Source organism: Pecten maximus, chromosome 1 (genome assembly GCF_902652985.1).
Source record: "Pecten maximus chromosome 1, xPecMax1.1, whole genome shotgun sequence".
NCBI classification, from domain to species: Eukaryota; Metazoa; Mollusca; class Bivalvia; order Pectinida; family Pectinidae; genus Pecten; species Pecten maximus.
The window spans coordinates 56,220,831-56,242,506 of NC_047015.1; the positions used below are offsets into that span (position 1 = coordinate 56,220,831).

The 21,676-nt window shown below is 36.6% G+C and overlaps 1 protein-coding gene across 2 annotated transcripts in view; it reads left to right on the forward strand.

Moving 5' to 3' along the window:
* Positions 1 to 15,735, forward strand: part of LOC117338746 (regulatory-associated protein of mTOR-like) — a 38,223-nt gene extending 22,488 nt beyond the window's left edge. For both annotated transcript variants that reach the window (XM_033900059.1, XM_033900069.1), the window contains exons 22-32: positions 1,844 to 2,009; positions 2,495 to 2,711; positions 4,447 to 4,561; positions 8,171 to 8,295; positions 9,837 to 9,932; positions 10,866 to 10,972; positions 11,245 to 11,375; positions 12,172 to 12,258; positions 13,127 to 13,243; positions 14,288 to 14,417; positions 15,538 to 15,735. In XM_033900059.1, coding sequence (XP_033755950.1) covers positions 1,844 to 2,009; positions 2,495 to 2,711; positions 4,447 to 4,561; positions 8,171 to 8,295; positions 9,837 to 9,932; positions 10,866 to 10,972; positions 11,245 to 11,375; positions 12,172 to 12,258; positions 13,127 to 13,243; positions 14,288 to 14,417; positions 15,538 to 15,606 — 1,360 coding nt within the window. In that variant the 3' untranslated portion in view covers positions 15,607 to 15,735. The remainder of the gene's footprint in view (positions 1 to 1,843; positions 2,010 to 2,494; positions 2,712 to 4,446; positions 4,562 to 8,170; positions 8,296 to 9,836; positions 9,933 to 10,865; positions 10,973 to 11,244; positions 11,376 to 12,171; positions 12,259 to 13,126; positions 13,244 to 14,287; positions 14,418 to 15,537) is intronic.
* The last annotated feature ends 5,941 nt before the right edge of the window (positions 15,736 to 21,676 follow it).

Genomic DNA, 21,676 nt, shown 5'->3' on the forward strand with positions numbered 1-21,676 from the left:
TCTCTGGGTTAAGTCAGCACAGAGGCTAGTTACCACCTCTCTGGGGTAAGTCAGCACAGGGGCTAGTTACCACCTCTCTGGTGTAAGTTATCACAGGGGCTAGTTACCACCTCTCTGGGTTAAGTCAGCACAGGGGCTAGTTACCACCTCTCTGGGTTAAGTCAGCACAGGGGCTAGTTACTACCTCTCAGGTAAGTCAGCACAGGGGCTAGTTACCACCTCTCTGGTGTAAGTTATCACAGGGGCTAGTTACCACCTCTCTGGGATAAGTCAGCACAGGGGCTAGTTACCACCTCTCTGGGATAAGTCAGCACAGGGGCTAGTTACCTCCTCTCAGGTAAGTTAGCACAGGGGCTAGTTACCACCTCTCTGGGATAAGTCAGCACAGGGGCTAGTTACCACCTCTCAGGTAAGTCAGCACAGGGGCTAGTTACCACCTCTCTGGTGTAAGTTATCACAGGGGCTAGTTACCACCTCTCTGGGTTAAGTCAGCACAGAGGCTAGTTACCACCTCTCTGGGGTAAGTCAGCACAGGGGCTAGTTACCACATCTCTGGGGTAAGTCAGCACAGGGGCTAGTTACCACCTCTCAGGTGTAAGTTATCACAGGGGCTAGTTACCACCTCTCTGGGTTAAGTCAGCACAGGGGCTAGTTACCACCTCTCTGGGATAAGTCAGCACAGGGGCTAGTTACCTCCTCTCAGGTAAGTTAGCACAGGGGCTAGTTACCACCTCTCTGGGATAAGTCAGCACAGGGGCTAGTTACCACCTCTCAGGTAAGTCAGCACAGGGGCTAGTTACCACCTCTCTGGTGTAAGTTATCACAGGGGCTAGTTACCACCTCTCTGGGTTAAGTCAGCACAGAGGCTAGTTACCACCTCTCTGGGGTAAGTCAGCACAGGGGCTAGTTACCACATCTCTGGGGTAAGTCAGCACAGGGGCTAGTTACCACCTCTCAGGTGTAAGTTATCACAGGGGCTAGTTACCACCTCTCTGGGTTAAGTCAGCACAGGGGCTAGTTACCACCTCTCAGGTGTAAGTTATCACAGGGGCTAGTTACCTCCTCTCAGGTAAGTTATCACAGGGGCTAGTTACCACCTCTCTGGGGTAAGTCAGCACAGGGGCTAGTTACCACCTCTCTGGGGTAAGTCAGCACAGGGGCTAGTTACCACCTCTCTGGGTAGGTCAGCACAGGGGCTAGTTACCACCTCTCTGGGGTAATTCATCACAGGGGCTAGTTACCAACTCTCTGGGGCAAGTCATCACAGGGGCTAGTTACCACCTCTCTGGGGTAAGTCAACACAGGGGCTAGTTACCACCTCTCTGGGGTAAGTCAGCACAGGGGCTAGTTACCACCTCTCTGGGGTAAGTCAGCACAGGGGCTAGTTACCACCTCTCGGGTAAGTCAGCACAGGGATTGGTCAACAAATCAGAAGGGTTCACAAAGTAAGAGTTGTCATATCATTTTCATCCTGGAGACCTGTACATCTGTGTCACAGGATATTGAAGCAAAGCTAGTGAAATATAAGCAAGTTCTTAAACTGATCTTCCTCTTGGTTCTGCGTCTAGATACTGTTTAATTTCATTGATTTATTGTGTATATTGTGGAAATTTTGATGGCGATCCTTAAAAAAATGTCTGGAATTATATGGAGACCAGTATAGGAATTGATGATTTTAAGTACTGTTTGAAAAAAAAAAAATGAAAAAAAATTCCATGTTCAAAATATTTTGTAGTCTTTGTAGTAAAATTTTGATACACCTACCAAATCTATGCAGTACGTTTTGGAGATGAATTAAAGATTTATTCAGATAAAATAATGAGTAACTTCTCAATGTTTACAGAACACCTCCTCAGAACTATTTGTACGACGAGTCTGGGCGGCCAGTCATGGGTGGCATCAAGCGAGACTTCTCGTCACCACGATTACCAAGTAGTACATCTAGTCCTTACACATATTCCACACAATTCAGCCGCAATCGGAAGATATTCGATAAAGGTCCTTCTCAGGTAAATTCCACTTCATGCAAAATTTGACTCAGCTGGATATTGTACTATCAGGGGAAAATTAGGCACAATTTCTCTCTAAAAGTTTGATACGTTTTTGTCAATTTCACCAAAAATAATAATAAACAGTTCTGTTCTAATTAAATTGATTTAGAAAAATTTGATTGATAATATGGTAACCACTGCCTAGAAATATGACTGATCATATTCGTAGATTTTCACGTGAATTTTAACATATTTATCCTGTAATAAACCCATGTCTATTAATATTCCCTACTGTATATATTGCTCATCAATCAAATTACAAACAAATGATATTTCATTGCCCTAAAATAAACCCACCCCTTAACTTTGAATTATGTTTAACTCTCATGGCCTTATTATATTGATCCTGAGAGCTATACAAGCCGAATGCTGTAACCGGGAGTATTAGCATACCGCAATTCTGGGGCTCAGATTTATGAAACATTTTACGTCATTACTTGCAGGTAGAGGAGAAGGAAGAGGAAATCGCCAATCGTGTAAAACAGACATCAGTTGTTTCAACAGATTACTTTCCCTGGTGTTGTAAACACTTTGCTCAGCCGTTGATGCGACTTTCGGACGAGCAGGACCCAGAGAGCTTCCCGCACCACGAGCGAGAATACCACTTCACACGCAACGCTCACGTGAGGAATGAGGCCAAAGAGGAGCAAATGCGTGCAGGTAAACATTGTATACAAGTTTATGTAAATCATTGTTTTGGTGAGCTGTTGGTAACACGGACCCATAGCAAGAAATACATGTACAGGCAGGCATATAATGTGTAGTAGTAAAGTCTATAGTGGATTATTATAATATTAGTAATGTTTGGGGCCATGGTGGCCGAGTGGTTAAGGTGTCCCTACACTTTATCACTAGCCCTCCACCTCTGGGTTGCGAGTTAGAAACCTACGTGGGGCAGTTGCCAGGTACTGACCGTAGGCTGGTGGTTTTCCTCTGGGTACTCCGGCTTTCCTCCACCTCCAAAACCAGGCATGTCCTTAAATGACCCTGGCTGTTAATAGGACGTTAAACAAAATAAACCAAACCAAACCAAACCAAATTAGTAATGCTCATTAGAGGAAATGTTGGCATGGTGCAATGAATCTTGCATGCTTGGGTCTATATATTTTCATACAGATTTTATAAGTCAAATTTGTGGAAATTTACCTAACACCCTAACACAGGGGTTTATATCAACAAACATAGCCAGATTGTAGCACTGTCAACAAATTTTGTAACAGACTATTGTCTTGTAATTTAACATACAGAGCAACCCGCTTATTTGCATAGCCCTTTTTCCATGACAAAATATGCAAATAACCGGAGTATTCGTATAGGCGGAGTTGGGTTTTGGCCCCTCTTATACACTATGTAGATCGTCAGGTAGGTACTCAAAACGGGCGCTATATGATTGTTTACGTTATTTGCATTAAAAACATATTTTAAAATAAACATTAAATAAAATATAAGAATAAATACGAAATAAATGGGTTGTTATTCTTTGTAAATGTACAAATATTTGCATATACTTCATCGTTTACTACTTGTCACTCCGCGTCTCTGGGTCCGATATCGGTCATACACACGTGGGTTGGCACTACGATGTACAATGTCATCGTTTCAATTAACATTCATTATCGTCTCGAGATGCGTTTTGTTCCTGTTATGAGTATATTAGTTTGGCCATAGATGATGAACTGCTTAAGCAATAGACTGTCTTAAATGACCGTGACATGTGTATTGTCGTTTGGGTTTGTTTTGGAAAATGGCGCACAAACACAAAGCGTTGTCGTTCATTACACATATGCCCCCACAATGCAACGCGCCTAGTAAACAATCATGGCGATCGCAACCTGCCTCAGCGAGTGTTCAAGTGCACAGAACACAGGTTTGGATCGAAGCTATAATAAATAAACAAATCTCATCAAAAGATGAGGCATATAAATATTTTATTCAGTAATTCTTCTGCACATTGCTACTGATATGGTCTGGATAATAACTTAATGTCGATATCGATGCATCGAACGTAACCTGTAATGACGAAGTGTGAACCAATGATAAGATAACTTTGTACATCGTGTAGAATCAATATGTAAGTTAAAACACTTTTCATAAAACTTTTATTACGGGAAAATCACAAAAATACCCTAAAATCAATTAAAATTTTTCGATTTTTTGGAATTTTTATATGCATATAAGCGGGAGTCGGTGTTTTAGTTGCTGCAAATACACGGGATTAAAATACAAAGATAAAGAAGAAGAAAATCGGGACCTGATAATTTTATGCAAATAAGCGGGATATTCAAATAACCGATATGCAAATAAGTGGGCTCCTCTTAATATGAATTTGGAAGCACAATTTAGAATTTTGAAAGATTCCATTTCCCAAATTCAATGTTTAACTCTTTGTTTGCAGGTTTTAATCGGTTGGACGACCAAGTATTTGTAAATAGAAATCAAGGCATACCTTCTGTGATAAAGTTCCACCCGTACGAGTCCTTCATGGCTGTCGCTGACAAGGAAATGGTCAGGTAAGCACAGTGCCCTTGGCATAGCTCCATCATTAGGTAACCAGGTCATGGATAAAAAAAATAAGGCCATAAGAAATTAAATTCTTGTTTCTCTGGCTCACTACATCTTTTTAGCCCAACATCATCAGATGGTGGGCTATTCAAATCTCCCTGCGTCCGTGGTCCGTGGTCCGTCCGTCCGTCCGTCCCTCCGTCCCTCCGTCCGTCCGTCCCTCCGTCTGTCCGTGCGTCCGTGCGTCCGTCCCTCCGTCCGTCCGTAAACAATTCTTGTTATCGCTAATCCTCAGAAAGTACTGAAGGGATCTTTCTCAAATTTCATATGTGGGTTCCCCTTGGTGCCTAGTTATGCATATTGCATTTTGAGACCAATCGGAAAACAACATGGCCGACAGGCAGCCATCTTGGATTTTGACAATTGAAGTTTGTTATCGCTATTTCTGAGAAAGTACTGAAGGGATCTTTCTCAAATTTCATATGTAGGCTCCCCTTGGTGCCTAGTTATGCATATTGGATTTTGAGACCAATCGGAAAACAACCTGCCCGACAGGCAGCCATCTTGTATTTTGACAATTGAAGTTTGTTATCGCTATTTCTGAGAAAGTACTGAAGGGATCTTTCTCAAATTTCATATGTAGGTTCCCCATGGTCCCTGGTGTTGCATTTTGGGACCAATCCGAAAACAACAGACAGCCATTATTCCTAAATCGTAAATTTTATATATAGGTTCCCCTTGTTTGAAAAGTACTAGAGGGCTGTTTCTGAATTTACATAGATTAGTAAGACTTAAAGGAAGGGAAAAGTAGAGAAAAGATCAATCTGACATGGAACCTATAAAGATCATTCAATGGTGGGCGCCAAGATCCCTCTGGGATCTCTTGTTAGTCCCGTGCCGTTTGAAAAATGGGGGGACTATAGGTTTACCCTCGGTCCGTCCGTCTGTCTGTCCGTCCGTCTGTCTGTATGTCACGCAATAGTTGTCCGGACAACTCCTTCTAAAGTACTACTCCGATTCTAAGGAAACTTGGTATACATTATCAGTATAATATGTAGTTGTGCATCCCACATTTTTTTCCCCAAAAAACCAATTTTCAAATTGGCCGCCGACTTCTCATTGGTTGAGACTTGTCCGGACAACTACTCCTAAAGTACTACTCCGATTTTAACAAAACTTTGTATACATGACCAATATAACATGTAGTTGTGCATCCCACATTTTTTTTTTCAAAAATTCATTTTTTAAAATGGCTGCCGGCTTCTCATTGGTTGAGGCTTGTCCGGACAACTCATCCTAAAGTACTACTCCGATTTTAACGAAACTTGGTATTCATGATCAGTATAACATGTAGTTGTGCATCCCACTTTTTTTCCCCCGAAAAACCAATTTTCAAAATGCCGCCGACTTCTCATTGGTTGAGACTTGTCCAGACAACTCCTCCTAAAGTACTACTCCAATTTTAACGAAACTTGATATACATGATCAGTATAACATGTATTTATGCATCCCAATTTTTCTTTTCAAAAAAAACATTTTTCAAAATGGCCGCCGGCTTCTCATTGGTTGAGGCGTGTCCGGACAACTCCTAAAGTACTACTCTGATTTTAACGAAACTTGATATACATGATCAGTATAACATGTAGTTGTGCATCCCAATTTTTCTTTTCGAAAAAAAACATTTTCCAAATGGCCACCGGCTTCTCATTGGTTAAGGCGTGTCAGGACAACTCCTAAAGTACTACTCCGATTTAACGAAACTTGGTATACGTGATCAGTATAACACGTTTAAAAAATGGGAAATAAATCAGTGATTTTTCAGCCTATATAAATAGAGTCGGGTACCGATCCCATTCCCAATGAGATTTCATTAAAAAAAATCCCAATTGTCCAGCCGAAATTCCCAAATAATTACCGATTTCAATTCCGGATATTTTGACCCGGTCACTGTTTTTGCCATTAGTATACAAGTAATGTGCAAACGCTTGGGTGATCACGAATCGTCGTAAAATGGCGGCCTCACATAATGGCAAGTACTACGCAAAGAAAATACGATTATCCGACAGCAAGGGCTCCGAAACCCTGACTGAACTATTTAAACCCAAAACACCAACACAGACGGCATTATCAGAACCCATAGTACATGCCATCCATTCCACTTTCGATTGTTGAGACAAAGCCTGCTATGTCGGTATCTTCGCCACCTTCAGTCGCCGAGCTGGACACCCGACTGTCGAGTCAACATGGGTGTACTTAAAGGAAAACCAAAATCAGGTTGACGCCTTTTGATGAGAATTAATTTTGAGGGACCAGAACACTTGTCCGCAAAGGACCTCGGATCTCTGATCCTCTTGTTCAAAAACAAAAAAGACAGACAAATACCCTTGTGAACACTGTCACAACAAAATAGAAAAATTAAAACCAAAGTGATCTCCATTAAAATTTTGATTGTTCTTTTATTGTTTTAATGTATATAATAATTTATTTGTAATTCAAATTTACAATTTTTCCCAAAAATATCATTTTCCGCGTTAGATTTTCCCAATTTCCAGGAAAGTTAATTTCCCAAAATAGGCTGAAAAATCACTGTAAATAGGTGCACTCCTGGGTCAGGCAGGGGACTTTGTATTGCTGTTGCAATACTATCCATCCTTGTTAAAACTTGGCACACTGACCATTCTTTTAACAAAAAATTATAAAAGGTGTCACAACAGGTTACTGTGAATGTATCTTTTTTAGCGGTAAACTTATTTTAGAGGTAAACTTTTTTAGAGGTAAACTTATTTTAGCGCATATTGCTCTTGAAGCATCGTGCTAAATTGAAATTGTGCTAATTACATTTTCTATGCCCTTTTCCTACAGAGAATATGAGAACGCACTAATTGTTTATTGTGCTTATTTGTAATAATTTGGAAATGCGCCGAAAATTTGAGTGTGCCAAAATTTATTCATTTACAGTAATGAGTTAAACGATGGGCTATTAAGGGTCGCCGTTGCTGGGCATACCCATTGTTATTTAAACCGGTTTCTATTAAGTTCGAGAAGAAAAGAAACTTTCCTGTAGGGTTTGACTGTTTATCAAGTGTCAAGTATGGTAAATCAAGGCATTCTTCACAAATATTGTCAGAAATTATATAGGTTGAGCTTTGTAGTGTGAATTTAAACATAAAACAAATTCCTCACATGTAAATGTCTAAAACTTAAAGAAATACGTGATGACTTTCGTAAAAATTGGAGCATTTCTATTTTTTTGGTCGGATTGTCGTAGTCGAATAAACAAAAAATACGACTTTTCCAACCCAATTAAGCGATTTTTTGTAACATGATTCAAGAGAAAATGGTTTTGGTTTTTGGATTTTTCCCCCAATAAACGAAATACCCTATTGAGCGTTACCCGATTAAGTGGAATGTACTGTATTTATATGCATATTCAGTAGCACTTCATTTCAACTTCCAATCACACTTAAAACTGGATTGGAATACCCATCAGTCAGTCATATTATCATGTATTTATATTCACGTTGGAAAATTTCTGAATGGATTGATTTAAGAAAATTTAAAGTTGAAATTTTTCTCATAATGCTCATTAAATTAATTGGATCATATTTTTGTTGTAGTTTTTGGAACTGGGAACAAGGAACCAAACTTGGAAGTATATGTAACGAAAATCCAAAACACACCAAGATCACATCTGTGGAGTTCCTCAACGCTCACGATGATACGTTAATGCTGACTGGATCAGGTACCAACCAATCAGAGCAACTAGCTTTTATACACCTGGCTTTATAATCATGATATATTTCGGCATAGCCGTATAATATTCTTTTGGTCCCGGATAAGATGCGACAGGTGGCGTTACTGGTCAAGATGAAGTATGTGATTGGTCAATGTAGCGGTAAATGCAAAATGCAGATATGCAGTTAAAAATGAAACAAATGTAGCGGTAAATGCAAAATGCAGATATGCAGTTAAAAATGAAACAAAGTTGAATTAGTGGATGTATCTTTTCAAATGACAGATTAATGAAATTTTATTCCGGATTCATATGCAGTCTTATTATCACCAAAAATGATTCAAACTGATATTATTTTGTGATCCGTGCTGAAACGCGTTCGTTAGTAGATTTATTTCACCAGCAGTTTTACATTATAACCACCAGCATTAAAACTATGCCGTTTATATTTTTCAAAGATATTTCTTGTTTTGTGTTAATCCTTCATTACTGTATTTGTGTTTATTTTGATACCATGATGTACCTCCATTCTGCATGGGACTGGTGAATAGATAGTAGATAGTGTGAAGTGCATTGTGACTTTCACTGCTAGGTGTAAGGTCAGAATAGTGAAAAATATTGTAGAAATCATGATTATAAACCATGTAAAGAATTCCTCCGATATGAAACCTTAAAGATTACCTCGCCCAGTGCCTGAACCACTCTCAGTGATTATAAAAGTGCCCTAGAATAGCCTGAGGCCTACTCGATTTGCACTCTTCTCCTTCTAGAATATATCTTCCGGTCACTCGATTTGTAGCTCTTCTCTGCTTCTGGAAGATATTCTACCTCTTCCGTCTCGAAGCTGGTGTCTTCCAAGATGGCGGCGACCATGTTTTAAGTGTGCGAGTGATGAGTTTCACTAGTGAAGGATTTATGACACATACATGCACATGTTTGTGTCATAGTGTTTGAGAAAACTTAAAAACTTGTTTGTTTTGGGTTATGTTCTTCCGGTTTACTCGATTTACATATAACGGAATGCGATCTTCTTAGAAGGTTTCTCTTCCGAGAAGAGTGTAAATCAAGTTAGGCATAGGATTTGCTTCACCACGACCTTCAAAGGTCAAACACTTTTCAGCATATTCCTGTCAAAGAGGGGCCGAGTGGATAAAGTGTCCTGACACTTTATCACTAGCCCTCCACCTCTGGGTTGAGTTCGAAACCGACGTGGGCAGTTGCCAGGTACTGACCGTAGGCCGGTGGGTTTTCTCCGGGTACTCCGGCTTTCCTCCACCTCCACCTCCAAAACCTGACTGTTAAACAAAACAAACCAAAATCCTGTCAAAGATAAAGCACATTGATTTAAATGTAAGGAATGTGTGTATTATTGAAGAAGAGGAAATAGAACAATTTTGTTTTGTGTGCTATACCTGGGGCATTCTGTCCTTGAACAAATGTTAATAAAGGACTATACAATTGTATATAGATATAAATGGATGGGAGAAAAAAAACAACAAGTAATTGAAGGAATGTGATCTTATCAAAAATTGTCATGATGTCTTGTTTAGATGATGGAGCAGTGCGGATATGGAGGGACTACATTGAGAATGTGGAAATGGTGTCGGCTTTCCAGGCTCTCTCCGACATGATCCCATTATCCAGAGGTATGCTCCATGGGTGATAATTAGGATCCGATTAGGATATCAATCTCTAGAACATTAAATTTTGTTTCAAACTTAACTATGGGAAGTCGTTCTGTAAACTGCTGTTTTTTGTCCCCTTTTTGTACTTACAATTTGTCCCAATTTCCATCAGTTTTAAGACTACTTTTTCCTCACTAATTTGATTTTTAGCTCATCAGGCCCAAACCAAGGATGTGGCACTGATGGAACAAGAGAAAGGGGGCCCAAATAGTAGAAATATAGCATAAAGAAAAAAGAAAGAAACTTTAAAATTTTTTTTCTTTTTGAAGAATGATAGGATTTGGTCCACCTGTAGTTTTAACCATTGTTAGGAGATGCAGTTCAAAAGTAGGAGAATATTTGAAGTATAATTTTGCCATAATTACTGAAATATACAGGTGAGCAATGCAGGCCCTCGGGGCCTCTTGTTTAAAAATCTGTACTGATTATATTCTGTTAGTTATTGTATAAAACTGATATTATTTGATATGGAGAATTAGCTGTAAAAGATTAGGATTGGTTTGCATTAAAGTTATTTCTCAATTCAATTTCATTTTGATTTTTCCAAAAAGGAGATATCATTACTCTATTTATTGTCAATAAAGCCCCTCCCTTAGTTTACAAGTTTTGCACCGTATTTCTCATCAACTAAGCCCCCTCCCGTAATGTAAAAGCTTAGTACATATTTATGATCAAATATGCTGGTGTAAAAGTTCAGTACCATATTTATTATCAAATAAGCCACCTCATCTTTTGTAAAATTTTAGAACTTCTTTGTGAATCATGTCTAATCATGTCTATGTTACTGTTGTAAATTTGAAAATTTTGTAAAATTTAAGAGAGAGCTTATTGTCGGATCAATACTGTAATTTAATATGGAGTTCTTGGATAATTGCTTATATATTTACTATGAAGGTTCTGGACTGGTGATTGACTGGGAACAAGAATCAGGCATGCTACTGGCATCAGGGGATGTTAGGACCATCAAGATCTGGGACTCGCGGTCAGAAACCAAATTACAGGTATGTGTTGTCTTAGCAAAGTTTGTTTGATACAAAAATTGAAAGAATTTTTTTTTCTTTTTTTTTTCAAAGAAATTATTTTTTTTTGCATTAAGAAATTAAAAGTCTTTGAAGTGTTAAATGATGTGTTTCAGTTTTTTTTTTTGTTTTTTTTTTACATAACAGGTGTTTTACCATTCAATTTTCTAGTTATCTATTTTATTCTTATGTGTCTGTTATCTTTCACATGATATGGCCTAGTCATTGATATTACATGTGTGGTTGTTTTGTAGGACATACCTACTGGTGCAGACAGTTGTGTAACCAGCCTTGCATCAGATTCTGTCGGCCGCTCACTCCTTATAGCAGGCTGTGGGGATGGTACAGTGCGCTTGTTTGATAGGAGACTAGGACCAACAGAATGGTAAGCAAGCATTTCCTGTGGCCTAGCTTGTAATCAAACTTTTCTATGACCTAGATTTTCTGTAATCAAGTGGTTCTGTAACCTAGATTTTCTGTATGGAAGCATTTTCGGGACCTAGATCTTTGGTAATCAAGCATTTCTTTGATCTAGCTTTTCTGTAATCAAGTGGTTTTGTAACCTAGCTTTCTTGCAATCGAGTGGTTCTGTAACCTAGCATTTCTGTAAAGGAAGCATTTTGGGACCTATATCTTCTGTAATCAAGCATTTCTGTGACTTAGTTTTTTATGCCCCCCACCATTTTAAACCATTATTGAGCATGTAGAGCTACCCATGTCCATTTGCCGTGTCCCATCACATCCCATCATGCCTATCTTGAGAACCTCGTAGTATAATAGCACCAAGTACCTGATCATATTATGATGGTCATTGGTCTAGATTAATGGTCGAAGATGACCTTTGACCCCTTCATCAAAGGACACAATGACTCTTTATTGTGAAGCTTCTTACTTAGAAACTTATATATTAAATTGTCTTAAATCATTTTCCTCAACAATTTATAGCTTTATGCTTCAATCATATACTGAAAAAAAATATTTTTACATAGATCATTTTTTGCGTATTTTGCAGCCATTAAAATTCGTGAAAATTAATTGGTACGAAATAATTTCAATCACAAGCTCGCGAAATTCAATCAGAGCGTAAAAAAAATAAAAATTAATGTGTACAGAATAAGCTGAAGCCGTGTCATTTGGGAAAGATTAGTCAGTTTAACCATATGTGTGTTTTTATTTGACAGCCGAGTGATGACCCTCAGGGAACACAACCACAGAGTCCTCAAGGTTCACTTACAGAAGGGGTCAGAGGGCAAGATTGTCAGCACAAGGTAAGGATAAAAAGGTCAAGGGTCAAACAGAACCTGTAATTCTAGCTGAAACTTTATCAAACCAAGAGCAAAATTGAAGCAAAATTTATAAGATTTTGCATGGAGACCCTTTGAAATGTACAAGGAAAATTATTGTACATACTGCTAAAAATAGCACATATATGTATGATGCTTGCATGCCGTTAGCAAAAATGGCAAAATTAGGTCACTGTGACCTACTTTTTTCAATAATTATATTAGGGCAACAGAAATAGACGTTATGCAACGGGCTCTTTTAGATGGCTTTGTCTTATTTAATAAGCATTGAACTGCTTTCAGTTGGAAGTTATGGGCTGATGAATGCCAACTGGACAAAGGCAAATTTAATGAAGCACTTGCTTGTTGAATTTGCCTTTGTCCAGTTGGCATTCATCAGCCCATAACTTCCAAATGAAATCAGTTCAATGCTTATATTTACATTTGACAACCATTTTTAAAGACTATATCCAGGAATTTTGCTCCCACGATGAATGAACAAATTATTATCGTCAAAGACGGAACAGCCTTTTCAACAGCCATCTTTCGTTATCGCCGACGTGACAATTATGACATCACAATAATAATGATGTCATAATAAATATTTGGAAGCTATGCACTCAGAACCTTCAAGTGAGCTTGGTAGAGTTATATTGTGGGGCTGCAGTGTAAATGTAAATACGTATGACTTGCCCTCAGAGCTCACATTGAGAAAGTCTCATAGCTTCAAAAGCAGACATTTTACATAGCTATACTGGTACTAGTTTCTTATAAAGTGTTGAAAACATGTCTGAAAAACATGTCAGTTGATTGTATGAAGCATGTTACCAAATGGCCCATGTCTGTTTTTCAGTAATGGTGGCGACGTGAGGTTCTGGGACCCGAGGTTTACGGAGTCGGTCCGTGTATTAAATTTACAACAAGGACTCACTGCTGTTGATATGCATAAATTAGCTGATGTTATAGCATGGTAAGTCGCTACAGAAAATAATAAAGCACAGTGATTCGTAGAAAATCTTAAGCTTAGGTCAAACCAAGGTTCTTATATTTTTTATTCATATAAATTTGCACAATAATCTGGAACATAACACATAAAATCATTTTTTTTTTGCATATGAGTTTGATTTAGAATCAAGTTTTTGCAACTTATATAAATTCTTATATTTTATGTATCTAGCCAAGACTAAATGTGAAGTCAGGTAACTAAAAAATTGATTGTATTTCCTTTCTCTGAAAAATACTTTAGGAGAATTATTTGGTCATTGTTATATAGCATGAAGCCCTACCCAGTCACTACTGCATCCAGACTCCAGTTTCATCAACATTCCGAATCTTAAAGAAATTCCTTACTTAAGGAAATCCCATTGCTTAAATTTGTTCATAGCAAATCATTACAGAATGTAAGGAAAGTTCTTTAACCAGGATTTTTTTTGGAATCCAATAACCTTTTGCCATAGAAAATTTTATGTTAAAGAAAAATTCTCAAATTAAGTTATGTTGATGAAACCAGGACCAGGGACAAAGAAAAATTCTCAAATTAAGTTATGTTGATGAAACCAGGACCAGGGACATGGATAGCATTTCAGTATGTTGGCACTATAATATATCATATGACCTTAGCTGTTGCAAGAATGTAACCCCCTCCTCCCTCCTCACAAGAAAGATTCAAGATCTAGAAAAATCTGCCAGTACAACAAGGTTTGATTGTATGATGTTACATGCAAATTTCACAATTTTGGTAAAGACAACAAAAAAATGCCCATCTTGTTAATCTAGCTCTGTCTGTAGGACATATAAGAAAAATGATTTTAACCTTTTTAATCAGTTTAGTACAAGGGGGGCTAATATTGGCTTTTTTTTCAAATGACTAGATTTAGTTTACGAGCTTTTCAATCCTTTTGAAAATATTTCAAGAAAAAAACAGCCAAACTTACCGTAACCCCGTGGAGTATCGAGGATGGGTTTCCAGGTGGGGTGACACAAAGACCAGTGTAACGTGTGCTTTTCCTTTCAGTGGGTCCATGAACCAGTACATAGGTATTTATAACCAGTCCGGGGATAGTCTGAGTACTATTAAATACCACGAGGGCTTCCTTGGACAGAGAATCGGCGCTATCAGCTGTCTGGCCTTCCATCCATATAAGGTAATATTGCTTATGTAGTCTTTTATCACATAATTTACCTTTTATCCAGTAATTTGCCTGTATAATATTTAAAGTTCCCACTGTGAAAGAAGTGGGACTATAGGTTTCCTCCGAGTCCTTCTGTCTGTCTGTCTGTCTGTCTGTCCGTCCATTCAGTTTTCTGCACTTTTCTCAGCCATGCTTCAAGGTATGTTGATGAAAGTTGGTATGTGACTTCAGTATGAGTAGCTACAGATCAAGTTCGAGATTCAGGATTTTTTGGTCAAAGTCAAGGGTCACTGTTACTATATTTAGTGGAGGCCGATAGGGTTTAGCGATACCCTAGCATGCTTGATTCATATGTGATAAGTGTGTACTGTACCTTGAAGCGTTTTTTGATTGGCTGTGCCTGTCAAAATCCATTCTGAGGTAATGATGTGGACAATGACCTTAGGTCATGAATTGTGAATGGTGAAACAAAATGGCTGTCTCCTCTTGATAAAGTCCTCAAATTTTTACTATAAACCTGTCAAAAGTCAAGAGTGTTGTGAAAAACCATATCTTAAATTTGACTTCATTTTGAACGAGATTGTGTGAAACTTGTCTCAAAGTTTTAATTTTTGCGCATAAATGCACACAAAAATAAAACTTCTAAGACTCGTTTCATAAAATTTCATATGAAAAGAAAACTTATTTAAGATCCCATGTTTATATACATTCTCGTGGTCTAGAGGGGTTTTGCGTAGGTTTACACTATTGCTAAACTTGCCAGAAGCATTAAAACACATATGAATCAAATCCAAATGAAACAGAAATATAAGAAAGAGATGAAAGAGTGTTTCATAGAATCTCATACCAAACGAAAACTTATTTAAGATCCCATGTATATATAGATGAATAAAATCCAAACGAAACAGAAAAATTACGAAAGAGATGAAAGAGTGATTATAATAAGAAATATTGTATTTATCCTCAAATAAACCCTATCAAGTGTTTAAGTTTGGTTAAGGCTTATGTGTAAATTATTTTAGCTTTAATGAAAAAGGGGGCTCATTTGAGGGCAGGGAAAATATGGTATACCTTATGCATAAAGTAAAGATATTAATTTGGTTTTTATGTTGGACCATGTTTCTGTTTCCAGGTGAAACTTGCAGCTGGAGGTTCCGACTCTTTCATCTCCGTGTATTCCACGTCAATGAAGCGTAGCTGATAGTGGCTCCCCCTAGGTACATCTAGAGCTGTGACTTTTTTGTGTGTAATTCGAGGATGTGATTTTATACTGTGTAAACCTGTGGAAGTGTTGTGTGTCCAGTGTCTAGCCAACTGCTGCTTTCTGTTTTATTTTTAAACAGCCAACACCCCGTTAGTAATATATTTTGATAACGTACTTTGATAAAAAATATTCCCAAAATATGGGAAATTTTATCAAAATTTCATTAAATTTGTTTTGGTTCTCCCCAACAAAAAAAAATACCCATCTTATTAATTTAGCTCGGTCTGAAGGACATATTAGAAAAGGGATTTTAACCCTTTCTAATCAGTTTTAGTACATGGGGGGGCTAATTTTGGCTTTTTTTTCAAATGACTAGATTTAGTTTACGAGCTTTTCAATCCTTTTGAAAATATTTCAAGAAAAAAAATTAAAATATCTTAAGCTTATTCAGTAAGGAGACCTGGTTTTAGACATCAGTGCCTCAAGTTGAGACTTACGTTAGCTTGCAACAAGTAGAATAAGTTTTAAATTAGTTTCGTTTTTAGACAATTTTAATTTATGATCAGGATTTTTGATAGCTGAGAGGTAAAAGTGAAGAAATGTCTTATTGAGATATAATACACCTGAGGACAGCTTTCTAGTCCTTAATTTGTTCTTTACAAAATATAGTGAATCTACTGAGCTCAAAATTAATAAATTGTTTGGCTAAAGGATTGTAATTAGCTAAAACTGGAATTATTGGACACTACAAAAGTTGGCTAAATTTAAGACACACGAAATAATCTGTCGTTGGCTAGACTGGCTAAATTTAGTGGAACAATTATGGCTAACTTTTTAACAATTGGGTAACTGCCAAGTGCTAGTATTAAAAGCATTTAGCCAACACTTAGCCAAACTGGAACCTACTACCACATGTAGCCAAACTGGAAACTACTGCCACATATTGCTACATGTGTTCCAAAAAAAGTGATAGGTTGTGTCCAATTTTGGAACAATTATACCAAAGTTGGAAAGATAGGACAATGTTGGAATATTTTTTTCCAAAGGTAGAAGAAAAGTGGGTTCAAAGTTGAACATGTGGGGCCAAATTCAAGATTGGCCCAAATTTCATTTCCATGGGTGCAGGGGATTTTAGCAGGGATCGCTGAAGCCTGAAGTCCTGTTGAAGTATTTTACCTCTGATATTGTTTTTGTTTTTAGGTTAATATTTGTCTTTCATAGAACTAGCTACATGTTGATGATGTTCTAAACTGCAAGCCTTTTTTCCTGAAATTCAAATGAGTGGATTTCAGTTTGTTGTAGTATCATTTTCATTTCATATACAAATATGCTGTTTTCATAATATGACTGTATTATCTTCAACCAAAGAAATGGTGGATACCAGCCATGTAGAGAAAGGCCTACTGGCACCAAATGTCACCTTGCTCACGTTTAAATTATTTCTTTTGCAAGGTAAATTAGTACCAAACTCATGAATGCCTTGCAAGCTATGAATAAATTCATAGGAGAGTTGATCATGAATTTCACTTGTATCAATTTGATTGTCTCCCCTCCTCCATTCCCAAATGTGTCCCAATATGTTGATGTTTTATTTCAGGCTAAATGAAATAAAATATTTGTTTCCTGTTAATTTCAACTGAACATAAACAAGTCTGAAGTGAACCCTAAGGTCAATGAATTGTGTTAATTCACTACAGATAGAACTTGATATCCGTGAAATATACATTTCAGAAGTATGTATTTAAAAAACTTACTAAAAATTGATTAATTCATTATGCTTATTTAAATGTTCCATTTAGTGGGACTGTTGACAAGATTTTTTTTTTTTTTTTTTTTTTGCAATATTATTTATAATCTCTTAATTTGTTCTGGAAATTCAGTAAGTTTCTTATTGAAATTAATGATTTATGAATGATATATGTAATGTCCGGTTTTAAGTAATCATTTTATTTGTGACAGACTTAGTCAATATTTGTGCATGCTTTTTCTTTATGTTTGTCCTATATCGGGGTATTTGTTAATGTATCAAAGGTGTTTATGCATTGCGCGAGTGATTATTATTTAAATGATGTGTATATGGGCTATGAAATCTTTATGAACTCTTCCGACTTACTACATAGTAACCCCTGTCCTTTTGTTTGTGTCCATTTGGGAAGTATTACTCGAATAAACCTTTCTATATGCAATTTTTCTCTATACTGGTGCAAAAAAAGTCTTATTGAGAGATAAAATAGATTGAATTCACAATACATGTACATGTATAATTTCAGTTTTTTTTGTTTTTATTTTACTTTGTTTACATATTTTATCAGAATTCACAGTGAATTTGAAATTATAATTATTTTCTGTACACTATACTATACTATACTATAGACAGTTTGTTTATGTTGCATTAGTTTTTCTCTTTTTTTTTTTTTTTTTTTTGAAGATTTTTTTTTTTTGAAGAAATTGTCTTGGTTTAACTGTGCAAATTACCGTAGATTAAAAGTATTTGTCAGTTTCTGAAATGAAGAGACCATTTTAAGGCAGATGTTCCAGCTGTCTTTCACTTTCTGACTAATGCATTTATCTTCACAATGAAGTCCTCTTAATTAAGTATTATATATTACTCATAGAAAACAGTTCATACAGACATAAAACTCCTTGAATTTCAGCCCTTACCTGGAAAAGTCTTCAAATTTAAAAATGTCTAGAATTTATGTCTTTGGTGTTGTAATAAAATGCCAAAGATTATTAAATTTTCTTAAAATATTCACAAAAACTAATCTGAAAATGTTGCAATCATGAGCTACTTGTATATTCATTTTCCATTTTTTTTTCAATTGTTACGGGTGATATGTTAACAATTGTACATACTATGATATTGTTATTGTGAAGGAAAATATGTATCAAAACTTAAGACATTTTCATACACAATATATATATCAAAATTTCACTTAAAATCGATCACTGATCCAAATTAAGTTTTTGAAAAGTCCTTGAATTAAATGACAAAGTCCAAAAAAATGTCTTGGAATTTGAAAACTTAAGTCTGTATGAACTACGATAAAACTTTATATTACACCATTGTGTATCTACAGCCTTTCATATCCCAATCGTACTTTTATAGCTATGCCCTTTGTTTATTTTTAGATGCTGTGAAATAGCAACTTTAAGCGGTCATCATCAAATTTCGCTGGAACAAATTCATTCAGAACTCTCGGGGGGGGGGGGGGGGGGGGGATCAAAATGTCACTTTTTTCAATGCTAAATTCCCGATGAGTTCAGGATGGGACCGGAAATAATTTTTCCCAAAAAACTGCTAACAACACAGTACACAGTAGACAATCTTGTTTGCTAGAGATTGGAGACTGGGTTTCTTGCAATATCTTTCTTACTGAAGTAGAAGTTAAGTGACAATTTTTTCCCCGATGACTCGGTATAAATGTAATAATATATATATAGACCTACCCCTTGGTCCAAAATAGTATGCTACGAAGGGGCCTGTTCGTTTATGCGAACAAACTGGTTCATCAGTTTTTAAATGTAGCATTTCAAACATATATCTTGACAGACCTGCTGATGTTAATACAAGCCTTGGAAGTCTTTGTCAAGGCTCGTCTAAAAACAGATAAAATCACCAGGTCCATCTTTATTTCATAAACGAACTGGTCCAGCCGTTTGGACCACAAAAACGAAAAGGCCATGTATATGAAAAGTGGGTTTTGAAATCATGGAAAGTCCCTGTGGATAATAATTTAGTTCATCGGGGGATTTATTATTAAAGATTTTTTACATATAGATAAACAGTAATGATTAAATGCTAGCCAGAAGACTCAGACTTGAATGATAAAATTATTTCAAGCTTAACACTAATAAGATGTACATGTATTATCGCATTTGTTATCCTCACCATTTGTACCCGGTAAGAGAACATTTACATGTATTTTATATAAGTTACTTCCCTTTAAAATGAAGTTTTGACGGATTTCATATTTATCTGAACGGGTATACGTACTAGGTTAATTACGTACCAGGTTAATATGCGCCCCTTATGTTATTTTCTGGTTCCAACATCCAATTCCTTTGCATAATTTACCATCATACCTAGGGAATAAAAATTCATAAGTTTACGAAGTCGATCTCATTTTACCAATTGCTAAGCGGCCAGGGTGTTCGTTCCGACCGACGGGTATGGTGACTCCGAATGACATGTCCTCATTGCAGGCATTATTCAGTTAATTAACTAATCATGATTGTCATTAAGGATTTTTTCCCCTTGTGTAAAACTAAAGGTATTGTCTCCGTACGTATTAAAGGTAGTGTAGCATATACCCTTAACTGAAATGGTTTCAAATTTTTCTTGGATATAACTGTTGTAATTCAGCCTACCCATGTAGTTCCATTTATTAATGTGATTCTGATCTGACATATTCTAGGAAAATTTTGTTTATTTTGCAATGTTTCTTCAAATTTTCTTCTATGATCAGTGTCTGACTTGAATGATATGGATCTCCTATCAAAAAGAGTAATCTAAGGGAGATAACTACAATATGCAACCCTCTTGAGGTTTGTTTGTAATGCATTATATCTAAATAGCTTGTTAAATATTGATAAATTGTTAAATATTGATAAAAAATATTTTGATTGGTTGGTTAATTTGGTTAATTTTATAGGGCATTTAAATAAGGCCAAAATAAAAATATAATTGGTTTGGCGTAACCGGCCCGACCCAGAAAAAATGTGCCAACTCAAAAAAAATTATGATGAAAAATAAAACTTTTTTTTAATGATTTGACTGTTCTGAATATATTTATGTCTATAACTTGCTGTGCAGGTTTAAAACTACGTCTCTATAACCCAAATAAGGTTGGTGTAAGCTGTTGTTTTTTTTGTTTTTGTTTAAGAACACAAAATAAATAATGATTTCCATATTTTGATTTGTTTCTATATTAAAGCTTGAATATCTGTGTTCAGAACTGAATAAAAATCAGCCCTACCTACCTACCCATATGTAAGATACCCTGGTCGGGTTACAGCAAACCAAGATATTTTTAAGGGTGGCCTAATATTGATCAAGAGAAATATTTGTAAACCAATTTAGTGCTTCCATTTTAATAATTTCAATTTTTGCTTAATTGCACACATGAAATGAAACGGTTTATTGAATTTAAAGGCGATGTAGAAGATGAATGGAGAATGTCAAGTTAAATATGCGAGAGAATTATGAAGATGCGAGATGTGCACTGTTATAATAAATGTTGATGAAATTGTTTTATTTCAGGGTTTTGTTAAGATTTTGTGTTCGTAGAGCCGTTGGATTATGAACCACCATTTCAACATTTAATGCACAGTATGCAATTTGTGTCCTTTACTTGTGTCATGTAATCGTGTCAATTAAAATTCAATGTCAATGATATCATTGAAAAGATGAGAAATGTCTGGGTTGTTTTTGTGTTATCCGTGTTGTCCATAAAGCAACAATCTTGAATGAAACAGTATCTTCATGGATGGTCCCTGGTCATGTGTCATGATGACAGAAAAAAACAAGAGGCCTGTATTGCTCACCTGGTTGGATTTGACCAAATGTCAAAATAATATTCATGTTCATTTCTTTAATACGTAGCTTTATTTGTCGATCTCGAACAATGCTATAATAGTATGTGGGGATCCCAACTGCTTTAAAGAAATAATGAAGTCCAGACTCTCTAAGGGTGTGAAAAGACCCCAGGGATTATTTTTACAACATGATTGTGTTTAAAGAAACCAAGTCCCTTAGGGTGGGGAAAGACCCTTGGGTCTATTTTGACATCAGAATTGTTTATCCCTTAACGTCCAGCGATGCTATACATGGTCTGGAATGGAGGGTCACAGCAACCATTTACGCAAAATCTGTTCCCCTTTCCCCAAGGATGTTTCTGGGCAAATTGGGTTCAAATCCATTCATAACTTTACGACTAGTAGTGATTTAAAGGAATTGCCTCAATTTCCCCTATTGAGCCCCGCCCCTCCGGCCCCTTGGGGGTCAGAGTCACCATTTATGCAAAATCTGATCCCCTTCTGCCAAGGATGTTTCTGACCAAATTTG